This window comes from Scardinius erythrophthalmus (assembly GCF_964197995.2).
Source record: "Scardinius erythrophthalmus genome assembly, chromosome: 11".
In the NCBI taxonomy this organism is placed as follows: Eukaryota; Metazoa; Chordata; class Actinopteri; order Cypriniformes; family Leuciscidae; genus Scardinius; species Scardinius erythrophthalmus.
Window position 1 is genome coordinate 18,173,332 of NC_138231.1, and position 12,298 is coordinate 18,185,629.

Genomic DNA, 12,298 nt, shown 5'->3' on the forward strand with positions numbered 1-12,298 from the left:
CAGCCGTGAAGCATGGAGGTGGAAACATCATTCTTTGGGGATGCTTTTCTGCAAAGGGGACAGGACAACTGCACCGTATTGAGGGGAGGATGGATGGGGCCATGTATCGCAAGATCTTGACCAACTACCTCCTTCCCTCAGTAAGAGCATTGAAGATGGGCCGAAACACACAGCCAGGGCAACTAAGGAGTGGCTCCGTAGGAAGCATCTCAAGGTCCTGGAGTGGCCTAGCCAGTCTCCAGACCTGAACCCAATACAAAATGTTTGGAGGGAGCTGAAAGTCTGTATTTCCCAGCGACAGCCCCGAAACCTGCAGGATCTGGAGAAGGTCTTTATGGAGGAGTGGGACAAAATTCCTGCAGTGTGTGCAAACCTGGTCAAGAACTACAGGAAACGTATGATCTCTGTAATTGCAAACAAAGGTTTCTGTACCAAAGTTCTGCTTTTCTGATGTATCAAATACTTATGTCATGCAATAAAATGCAAATTAATTACTTAAAAATCATACAATGTGATTTTCAGGATTTCTGTTTTAGATTCCGTCACTCACAGTTGAAGAGTACCTATGATAATAAATTACAGACTTCTACATGCTTTGTAAGTGGGAAAACCTGATAAATCTGAAGTGTATCAAATACTTGTTCTCCCCACTGTAGATGTCTCATGTGTATTGAGAGTAGCATTGTAATTGTTACAGTAAATTAACAGGGTAAGGCCACGTGAACATGTCCCATTGACCTCCATTCATTTTGTCTATAGGACAAATGAATGGAGAATCTTGAAAGTTGAATTCTGAGAAATGCCCAAGTTGCCCAAAGGGTTCAAACAAACAACTTTTACTTTGATAACCCTATAGAACATGTTACTGTATAAAAGTTCACTGTACTCAACATTTCCAGGTCAACCTTTTGGCAATTAGACTAAAAATTGCACATTTTTGAAATTTCGCCAAAGTTCATGTGTTAGGTGGCACCCCTAAATCTCAATGGAATTCCTCAAAACTTTGCAAAAGTCATTTTTATGTTAATTGGAACAAAATGCAATGCCAGCCAAATTGATATTTTTAAATTAAAATTTCCCATTCAAATTTGATGCACCCTAATATATATATATATATATATATATATATATATATATATATATATATATATATATATATATATATATATATATATAGGATAGATGTAAACAAAATCTTAAAAGGTCATTATAAGCCTTCTCTTTAAATAATTTGATTATGCTTTATTAGTGACACATTTGGGAAGAGAATATATTCCAAATCTGAAAATACAGTATGAGAACAATTAACTGCACAATTACTAGAAATGTTTACCTTGGATATTGTACAATTTGCAAGCACAATTTGTGGAAAAAACAACAACAACTGTGAATCAGTTATATATATATATATATATTGTCCTTGCATTCCTGTGGCTCAGTCACACACCTGAATGAAAGGCTCATTACGTATGCAGCCTCATTATGCGGGCCCCATTGTCTCCTAAGGTGTGAATCACGCCCACCCGCATATGGCCTTTCCAAACAAAAAGTGTTTTACAAGATTTAAATCAATGTATTGTGTTATGTGAATGATTAGGCAGGATGATTTTCACATGATTTTGAAGAAAAAACTATAGGCAACGACATCCATTGGTCAAAAGTCTTATTGACACATATTTAGTATGTGTTTTGTGGCCTTATTTCAGAAACTTTAGTTTTTTGTTTTTTTCAAAAACCATGTATAAACATTATTCTCTCAAAAATACAAACATGTACATGCAAGTTGTTCACATATTATGGTAGTCCTGTTTGTGCTATATAGAGTGAATTTACACCTTTGCCATTAATATGTTTATAAGCAACTGAAAAAAGCACAAATGTCAGGGCATGTCAGAACATCTCAAGGACCCCAAAAAAACCCCAGACCCCAGAGGGTTAAATGTCTTTAATTGCTCATTGTTGCAGTTGGTCTGACACTTTCAGACATGTCGACATGTCTTGTCGTCTTATTCTGCTTGGCCCCGGTAATGGCTGCTTGCAGCTATATTTATTAGGGGCCAAACACCGAAGGTGCGGAGGCACCTATTGTATCCGTTAGATTTCTTATTATTAGGGGCCAAGCACCGAAGGTGCGTAGGCACCTATTGTATCCGTTCCCGTTCCTATTATTAGGGGCCAAGCACCGAAGGTGCAGAGGCACCTATTGTGTTTGTTCCGGTTCTTATTATTAGGGGCCAAGCACCGAAGGTGCGGAGGCACCTATTGTGTTTGTTCCGGTTCTTATTATTAGGGGCCAAGCACCGAAGGTGCGGAGGCACCTATTGTATCTGTTCCCGTTCCTATTATTAGGGTCCAAGCACCGAAGGTGCGGAGGCACCTATTGTTTCCGTTGGCGTTCTTATTAGGGGCCAAGCACAAAATGTGCGTAGGCACCTATTGTATCTGTTGGCGTACCAAAAATAATTCTTCTTCTTCTTCCGCTCTGGGAGTCTATGGCAGCCCATAGAACCGCTTGCGGGAAAGTTATGAAATTTGGCACACTGATAGAGGACAGACTGAACAGTCACCATAGCAAATTTGGAGTCTCCAACTCATTCCCTCTAGCGCCACCAGCTGTCCAAATTTGCACTCATGTTTATGCTAATAACTTTTGAACCACAAGGGCTAGAAACAAAATTCCCATTTCTTCTGATTCCCTAGCTCAAGACGATTCGATTGCAAATCTACATCTACTTTTTCGAACTCCTCCTAGGCCGTTGCTCCGATTTTCACGAAAATTGAACCAGATCATCTACAGACCATGCCGACAAAAAGTTATGGAATTCAAGTTGATTCGCTTAGCAATTTTCGAAAAAACCCACAAACAAATTTTACGTAGCGCTTGCGAAAACAGACGTAAAGCTGTATCTCCGCAACGCTTTATTGGATTCAGACCAAACTTGGCACATGTCATCACAAGCATGACCTGAGGCTACATGCTGCGTTTCGGCGCAGCGCCACCTACTGGTCCGGAGATATGAAAAATGGCTATTTTTGCTTATAACTTCTGAATAGTTTGCCCAAAAATCATCAAATTGGTCTCGTTAGATTCAGGCCAACATGCTGAGTCGACTGATATCCAATTTTACCATATCGGCCATTTTGACTGTCGGGCATTTTGAATTTTGTGCTAAAATGCTGTATTTTAAGAACGGATGGGTCATCAGCACGATGCCCTGAAGGAGCGTGAGAAGTTTCGAAACAGCGCCACCTTGTGGTCAAAAGTTATAACAACATTTCCAAAAAGGCTAATAACCTTTGAATAAATCTGCCTATTGAAATGCCACTGGTCTAAATAGATTCCCTGGGTCACGCTGAGAACATAGATACCAAGTTTGCCATATTTGGCCGAACTTCCTGTCCGCCATCTTGATTTTCAGTCAAAACCTACTTTTTCGAACTCCTCCTAGACCGTTTGTCTGATTTTCACCAAAATCGAATCATATCATCTCCACACTGTACCGACAAAAAGTTATGGAATTCGTGTTGATTCGTCAAACCGTTCTCGAATACCGCGCAAACAAATTTTACGTTGTGCTACAGCTACAGATTTAGTGCAAAAGTACCTTACACCACTGTGATCCCTGGCTCAAGGCGGACAAAATGGCTCCAATGGCTATTTCGATTTAGGCCAGAAAAATTCTCTGCTATGTCGAATTTTGTCCGAAACCTACTTTTGCGAACTAGTCCTAGGTTTTTCGCCCGATCGGAACCAAACCAGTCTAGGACATTTCTCTGGACTCTCTAGATCAATAATTATCGGAAAAAAGTTGAACTTTTGCATTTGGGTGGCTGTAACAGGGTCATTTAGAAAAGGGTCGTGGCAAAATACACTAAAAAGCCTATAAATCCCAAATGAAAACTCAGAACTTCACCAAAATTGATGAGCATATGTGTCAGAACATGGTGAGGAAGCATGCAGAGTTTCATGGAGATCGGACCATAGGTGGCGCTATAACTGGCAAAAAGCCTTCATTCTTATTAGGGGTTCAAGCATGAAATGCTGAAACCCTATTGTAATTGTAAGGATTCGTCAAACGCATCGTGCAGGCCAAACCGTAAGGCCTAGAGACGTGAAACCTGGCCAGATGGTAGGCCTCAATTTGGGGACAACCTATCAGAGTATGATCCCGAATGGCCCATAGGTGGCGCTACAGCAACCAAAAGTTCAAAATTGCTCATAACTCTTAGACCGTTTGTCCCAGGATCAAGTGCCCCATATCGTTGGAATCCTTGGCTCAAGGCGGACAAAATGGCTATCTTCGATTTGCTCGCCCTTCAGGCGCCAATTTCGAGTAAATTGCATTTTTTTGAAAAACCTATTTTTGCGAACTTCTCCTTGGTTTTTCGCCCGATCGGAACCAAACCACTGCAAGAATATTCTCTGGAGTCTGACAATCAATAATCATCCAAAAAATTCAAAATTTCAATTAACGGTCGATAAGGGGAACCAAAATCTTTGATGGCACCAGGGCCACTTTTACTAAAACGGTTATAAATTGTGAACGGAAAGAGATTTTTTTGCTAAACTTGGGACACATCTTCCTGAGCTCAATCTGAGATCACGTGAAAAAAAATCATGACAATTGGCCACTTGTTGGCGCTATAAAATGGTTATAACTTGTGAACGGAATGAGATATTTTCACTAAACTTGGGACTATAACAGTGAAAAAAATCATGAAAATAGCTATAAGCGCACCCAACCGTTAGTCTACTGAAAATTGGCACACAGTGTCTTTGTCCAGGGTGCCATGATAGTCTATGAGAACATTGGTGTATCTCAAAAAACTCAGTATACGTCATTGGCACAAAGCCTTGAAGGAGCCTTAGAAGTTTCAAGGAAGCCTGTGTTTTTTTCACAGGAGTGACCTCCTAAGAATCCTTGCCGAGTCCAACAATACCAAACATGCCAGGTTTCGCCATATGGTTTTTGTAAGTGTCATTTAGAGCTTTAAAAAATTGTGGTTATCTTCAAAGCCGTTAGTCTGATCTAGACAACAACAACAAAAAAACAAAGGAAATTTGAAAACATAGGTAAATAGCTAAACAATAACGCCAAAATGTTAAAATTATGATAGGAACTGACAAAAAAATAAATTAAATCCGATCAATTTCACCCATGGATCATTTTGATGCTCTCAGATGTTTGAAACGAACAATGATGGATTGTGATGAAATTTGTTTTGAATTGGGACTGGCGAATCCCCGTCCATACTGTCAATGACCGGTCGCAAAGACCCGCCCACTTTAGTTACTGTTGCTATGTCTGACAAGCGACGCCACTCTCACACCACACCAAGTTCTCACGCAGTGAAAAATACATTACGGATCAGAAAAAAGACTAAAAGACAAAGTCTCACCTTTCAAATGTAGTCATTTTTTAGAGACATTTAAACAATAAATACCGTTTTGTGACTCTTTAATGTGTCTGACAGATCGCTGTAGACTCGAGGCTCAGTTAAAGCTGCTTGTGAACCGATCATCTCTTCCTTCTAGTTAATTTATAGCATTAAAATAAACATGATTGAACATAAAAGGAATGTTGTTTTAAAGTGCTAAGACGTCAGTACACTTTGTTTTTCAAATTTAAATCCTCCTATGTTAATCTACTAACTCTCCTGACTGCTTTGTTGGACAAAATGGCGGATTATGATTAGTCAGATCGCCTGTCAATCAAACTCCCTGCGAAGGGTCAATTGAGAATGCCTGTGCGCACAATCCTGATCTAATCGACAACTTTGCAGTTGCATACAGGAAAGCCCGGAAAATCCCGCTATAATGTAAGAGAGCATCTTTTTCATGTATTTGGACTTAGGCCTAACCATGTTTTATAGTGCGCTGTCCCCATTGTTTTTTTGTTGTTTTTTTGAGTTTTTTTTGGTGAGCGTAGGCTACTCCTGATTTTGTTAGTCATCTCATCTCTTATATGCTGTGTATGATCATATCCTGCCCTATTCATGGTAGCCTACTCGCGGACATTGCGTCATCAATGTCATCAATTGCGTCATCAAGGAGCCCACCTTGATAATCCTACTTAAGGGCCCGTTGTTGGCTCGTTACGCCACTGAATATAATTGTCTAAACTCCTTATCAAAATTAAATATTTACAACAAATCTGACACATATATATGGGCACACTTTGAGTACTACTAATAAAAGTGGTGGAGATCAGGCAAGACTATAAGAAGACTAGGCAAAAGGTGCTATAACTGTAAAAACGCTTTAAAACCATATATTTCATATGGTAAACTGCCTGTATTGGCTGTAAATTGACTTTTTCATCTATGATGGCAGTTGTTAAATGCTTGCTAAATAAAACTTAATGTCTTTTGATGCTTGTGTGCTTAAAGGCCTTAAAGGCCTTAACTGCTTGAACCCCGATAAATGCTGCTTGCAGCTTTAATTAGGGGCCAAGCACTGAAGGTGTGTAGGCACCTATTGTATCTGTTCCCGTTCTTATTATTAGGGGCCAAGCACCGAAGGTGCGGAAGCACCTATTGTATCTGTTCCCGTTCTTATTCTTCTTCTTCCGCCATGGGAGTCTATGGCAGCCCATAGAACCGATTGCAGGAAAGTTGTTTTGGTTTGACATTCTGATAGAGGACAGTCCCAACATTAAATACACTAATTTTGGTGTTTCTAAGTCATTCCCACTAGCGCCACCACCTGTCCAAAGTTTCACTTTTATTTTGCTAAAAACTTTTGAACCGTAAGGCCAATCAACAAAATGATTTTTTCCTCTGATTCCTGAGCTCATGCCGATTTTGAAAAACCTACTTTTTCGAACTCGTCCTAGACGGTTTGTCCAATTTGCACGAAAATTGAACCAGATCATCTTCAGGCAGTGCTGACCAAAAGTTATGGAATTCAAATTAATTCATCAAACCGTTTTCGATAAACGCTCGAACAAATTTTACGTAGCGCTTGCAAAAACTGTATCTCCGCAACGCTTTATTGGATTCAGACCAAACTTGGTACATGTCATTACAAGCATGACCTGAGGCAACATGCTGCGTTTCGGTGCAGCGCCACCTACTGGTCCGGAGATATGAAAAATGGCTATTTTTGCTTATAACTTCTGAACAGTTTGTCCAAAAATCATAAATTTGGTCTCGTTAGGTTCAGGGCAACATGCCGATTCGACTGATATCCAATTTTACCAAATCGGCCATTTTGACTGTCGGCCATTTTGAATTTTGTGCTAAAATGCTGTATTTTAAGAATGCATGAACGAATTGTTACGAAACTTGGTATGGGTCATCAGCACGATGTCCTGAAGGAGCATGAGAAGTTTCGAAACAGCGCCACCTAGTGGTGAATTTTTTTTTTCAAAATGCTTATAACTTTGGGTGTGATCGACTTATTTTCACGAAACTCATCTCATTAGACTCCTGAATCGTTGCCGAGTCCCACGATACCAAACATACTAGGTTTCGCCTTGCGGTTTGTGTAGCATTGTGATTTAGCGCTTAAAAAACATTAGGCGATATCTTTGAAACCGTTTTTCCGATCGAGACGAAACCACCGTCAGAAGTTTGGAATCATAGCTTGTTAACTAAACTCCATTGCCCAAATGCGAAAATATTGATAGTAAGGGGTAGTAAAATCCAATCAAAGTCATGTGTCAGTCATTTTTTACGTGTTTTTTCATATAAATGTCTATAACTCCGAAGCAAATTGAGATATTTTCACCAAAATCGACACACATATGTATGGGCTCACTCTGAGGACACATAAAAAATGGTGGGACTGAGCCTCTTGGTGGCGCTATAATAGAACAAAACATGAAATTCCCATTGACTTCAATACAGTTTTGTGAAATAAAATGCTATACTAAACAAATGCATTGGTTTAATATTACGAAACTCAGAATGTGCCATGAGCACCATCCCCTGAAGGTACTCAAAATATTTCGAGACAGTGCCACCTAGTGGTCAATGAATGAATGAATAAATTCACAATACATATTCAGGGAAGTCAATTAGACTATCAACTAGACTACATTTTATTTGATGGGGGAGGGTAAGTGACCTAGATAATAATCTTTTCCAACTAAATGTATAAATTTCATAAAATTACCCAAGATTGCACCCAAGATTTTTTCTAGAATCACTTTTGCTGCCTTACATTAACCACTAGCCAAGTTTATATTTTACATACATTTGTGTGTGTTTTTTTTCTCAATAATTAAGTAGTGTGTATTTAGTGGATAGTGTTTAACACATGAAAAATAGTGATCATCAGTTCTACACACACAAAGGTAGATATTCTACAATGATCAGGAAAAAAACAGCACAGATATCATATCATTATCGGACCAATACTCCGAATTGAATCGGTTATGAAAAAGGGTATCGTGCACCCTAATAAAATCGTTACATTTTTACCCTGCCCTAATTGTAATGAGACAACACAGTATAAAAAGTGATTGTGATATGATACATACCGACACTGGATTAGTGAGTGACTCCCTCATATACTCAGCTACTGAGATTGGACCTGTGGCAATGATCTTGGAAATAAGATGTTTAAGGATGGATGTGCTTGACTCTAGTCTCCGGATGGAAGAGTTTGAGCAGGATCGGTTTCCACACATGGTCCACAGCACTAGAACAGACAGAACTGTATCATTACTATGCAGCTCTTTTGTTTTATGCAGAACAAAAAAAATTAACAAGCACATCTTGTAAGAAAGGCTTACTGGTTTGTTTGAAATTCAGTTTTTGAAAAAATCAACATCAGCATCTTAGAAATTATTTCAGAAGGATCATGTGACATTGAAGACTGGAGTATGGCTTGTGAAAATGCAGTTTTGCCATCACATGAATACATTAAATTTTAAATTATATTAAAAAATAAAACTTTAACTGGAATATTTCACAATATTACGGTTTCACTGTATTTTTGATCAAATAAATGCAGCCTTGGTGAGCAGAAGATACTTCTTTCAAATATCTAAAATATTCCCAATACAGCATGCTTCGAGTACCTTATGGCTTTTATAAAATGGTTACCACACAATACAAATATTAAAGCTGAAAATATATGGACTAATATGGGTGCGCAACGTTATTATTTCTTGTTGAGGTGAAAAGCTGTCTCATGATATCAGTATTTTACACCATTTAAAATCGTAATAGCATAGTGCTATTGTGAAATCACAAACGCTGTGATTCAATTAAATAAATATACGCACTGCGGGTTTTAGAGTGAAGCAAGATGCTGTAATTATTAACATGCGCAGGTTACATGTTTCTGTTCACAGTAAATGCTGCTCCACAGAAGCTCAGCCTCTGCATGTGCTGCTTTTTTGGGTTTCCAATAACATGCAGTCTGACGTGCTTTGTGTTTCATAGCGAAGTGTTACACTGTTATCATTTACATATTTATAGCATGTTTCAGCAGCTCGGTTAACAAACTCCATATCTGCATATGCTATGAGTCTGGGTTGCTTATAATGTTCATCTGGGAACGCAACGTATTTCACAATATTTATAAACCTACGCCAACACAGGAGAACACATCAATATATTACATCAATGCATATTTGATCATGCTGTATTATGAAGGACTAAAAATGACAGAACGAAAAATAAATAAATAAATAAATAAATAAAAGTAGAAATAAATAAATAAATGCAGAAATAATAGTAAAAATAAATGCATTTTGGTAATATAAATGGCTATTTCTGTATTTTTACATGTATTTATTTATTTATTTATGCATTTCTATATGTATTTATTTATGTATTTATATATTTATTTATTTATTTATTTATACATTTATTTATTCCTACATTTATTTATTTCTGTATTTCCACATTTCTACATTTATTTATTTCTGTATTTCCACATTTCTACATTTATTTATTTCTGTATTTCCACATTTCTACATTTATTTTTCCCTGCGCATGTATGCTAATTGACCAATGGCTAACCACGCCCCCTCCACTCACTCAGTCAACATTCGGTAACAGGCGCTTTGGCAGCTGTCAGTAGGATACATTTCACAGGAGGCAATTGATGATTTTTTGGAGACAGAAAGATTATATATCATCTCGATGTCACCAAAAGGGCCTTAAATATGCATCGGAGGGTTATATTAATAATTTTATTGTTGAGAAGGTCGATAAGCTTCAGCTCCAGAACAAAGATTTACAGTTCACAGTGTAAACGTTATAGTTTGGTGCTATTTCGCTTCAAATGCTCGCTTTATACGCGCGTCCTATTCGCTTTGGATTCAAAATGTTCAAGCGTCGAACTAGACACGGATACGCGCGAATTTGACGCCCTATTCGCGTTTGGTGGGAGCGCAGAATAATGGACAGGCTGCGATGTCAAGATTGCATTGCTGGAATGTGTGTGTGTGTGTGTGTGTGTGTGTCAGAGAGCGGGCGCCGGGGCGCGATCGAACAGTGGAAACATAAAAACATACTCCATTTTGTTCATACAGGACATAATTAAAACTGCAAAGTGTTTAGCCTACTTATATTTGTGTAAAACACAACATTGTGCTTTTGTCAAACTGTAAACTCTTGTCAAACTGTAACCTACAACTGTCACCCAACCAAAATCACACACACACGCTGTTTTAAAGCCAAAATGACAAGAAAAAAACATAAAAACGAATGAAAACTGATAACCGCAATGCATTGCAATGGACGAGGAAGCAGAGAACGTCCAAGTGTATTGGGTTAGCTATGCGTACTGTGATTGGCTCATCGCGTTTGGGGGCGTGGTTAGCCATTGGTCAATTAGCATACATGCGCAGGGAAAAATAAATGTAGAAATGTGGAAATACAGAAATAAATAAATGTAGAAATGTGGAAATACAGAAATAAATAAATGTAGGAATAAATAAATGTATAAATAAATACATATATAGATATATAAATAAATAAATATATAAATACATAAATATATAAAAAAATGTATAAAAACATAAATAAATACATATAGAAATGCATAAATAAATAAATAAATACATGTAAAAATACAGAAATAGCCATTTATATTACCAAAATGTATTTATTTTTACTATTATTTCTGCATTTATTTATTTATTTCTACTTTTATTTATTTATTTATTTATTTATTTTTCGTTCTGTCATTTTTAGTCCTTAATATTTTAGGGGTTTAAGATACCAAATCATAAATTCATATGTGTTATATTTAAATGTAGGCCTATTGAAAATTAATTTAAACTAAATATGTTCTATAGAATAAAGTGACGTCATTCATTTATCTAATTATTTTAAAAAGAAATAATGCACTTGGAAATGTGTGTGTGTGTATATATATACATATATATATACATATATATATATATATATATATATATATATATATATATATATATATATAGCCCTGTTTCGGATTAGCAGTATTGTTTACACTATTAGCCTACATGTAAGCAGTAGACTATGTGCATTTACCGTATGCATGTATAGTATTTAATATTTATTTGATTAGACCTCAAGTTTTATTTTGAGTGACACTCGAAGAGCTAAGCACGCGACGTAGTGAGATCATATGACAACATTGCAGCACACTACAGTATGAAACGTTTATTTGGTGTTCAACACGTTATAGTGTATCACTTTGAGCAAAATAATCTCATCTCACCTTCTGGCATTAGCCGCTTCAGCCTCAGCACAGTCCTCATGCTTCTCTCATTAACACCTTATTTCATGCCCCGAAATCATAAACATCAATGAGTGAACATTGACGTGCTACACACACACACCGCTGTCACAAGTCCTTCTTTTCTGAGTCGTCTTCTTCTGTTTATTGGCAGATCACACTTCAGATCAGTGTATTACTGCCATCTCCTGGTAGCTTACAATAGTGCCCTTCAACCCTCCCTGACCAGAGCTGAAAGCTCAACAAACCAGGGGTGTTTCTCAAACGGAAGGCTGCCGCTGAATCCTGCTGAGGCTGTGTCCTTCCTAGTCCAGTCCTTCAGAGGCTTGTAGGCTAGAGTCCTCCTCATTATTAAACGCTATGAGACGGTATAGGAAGTGAACATGACTACGTCATAAATGTTTCCGCCCCGCATTCACGGCACTAAAATACAATTTAAACTTATTTTGGAAAAATACTTTGTATTACAAATCTTTATATTAACTGACTTTCTATTAATACAGTACAGTGAATGACAACCATCTGCGGTTTCCCAGTGGCTTACAATACTGGCAGATTAGTGTTAAGTGATTACAGCAAAACAAAAGATAACATATATGATTTCATGTCCAAAAA

General features: G+C 37.5%; 1 protein-coding gene across 2 annotated transcripts in view; it reads right to left on the minus strand.

Moving 5' to 3' along the window:
• The window catches only part of ndufaf7 (NADH:ubiquinone oxidoreductase complex assembly factor 7), a 48,697-nt gene extending 36,688 nt beyond the window's left edge, over positions 1-12,009 (minus strand). The window contains exons 1-2 of one of the 2 annotated variants that reach the window (XM_081379226.1): positions 11,666-12,009; positions 8,487-8,647 (exon numbers count right to left, since the gene is read on the minus strand). In XM_081379226.1, the coding sequence (XP_081235352.1) occupies positions 8,487-8,647; positions 11,666-11,705 (201 nt within the window). In that variant the 5' untranslated portion in view covers positions 11,706-12,009. The remainder of the gene's footprint in view (positions 1-8,486; positions 8,648-11,665) is intronic. The other variant, XM_081379227.1, reaches the window with a different exon arrangement.
• Positions 12,010-12,298: the final 289 nt, after the last annotated feature.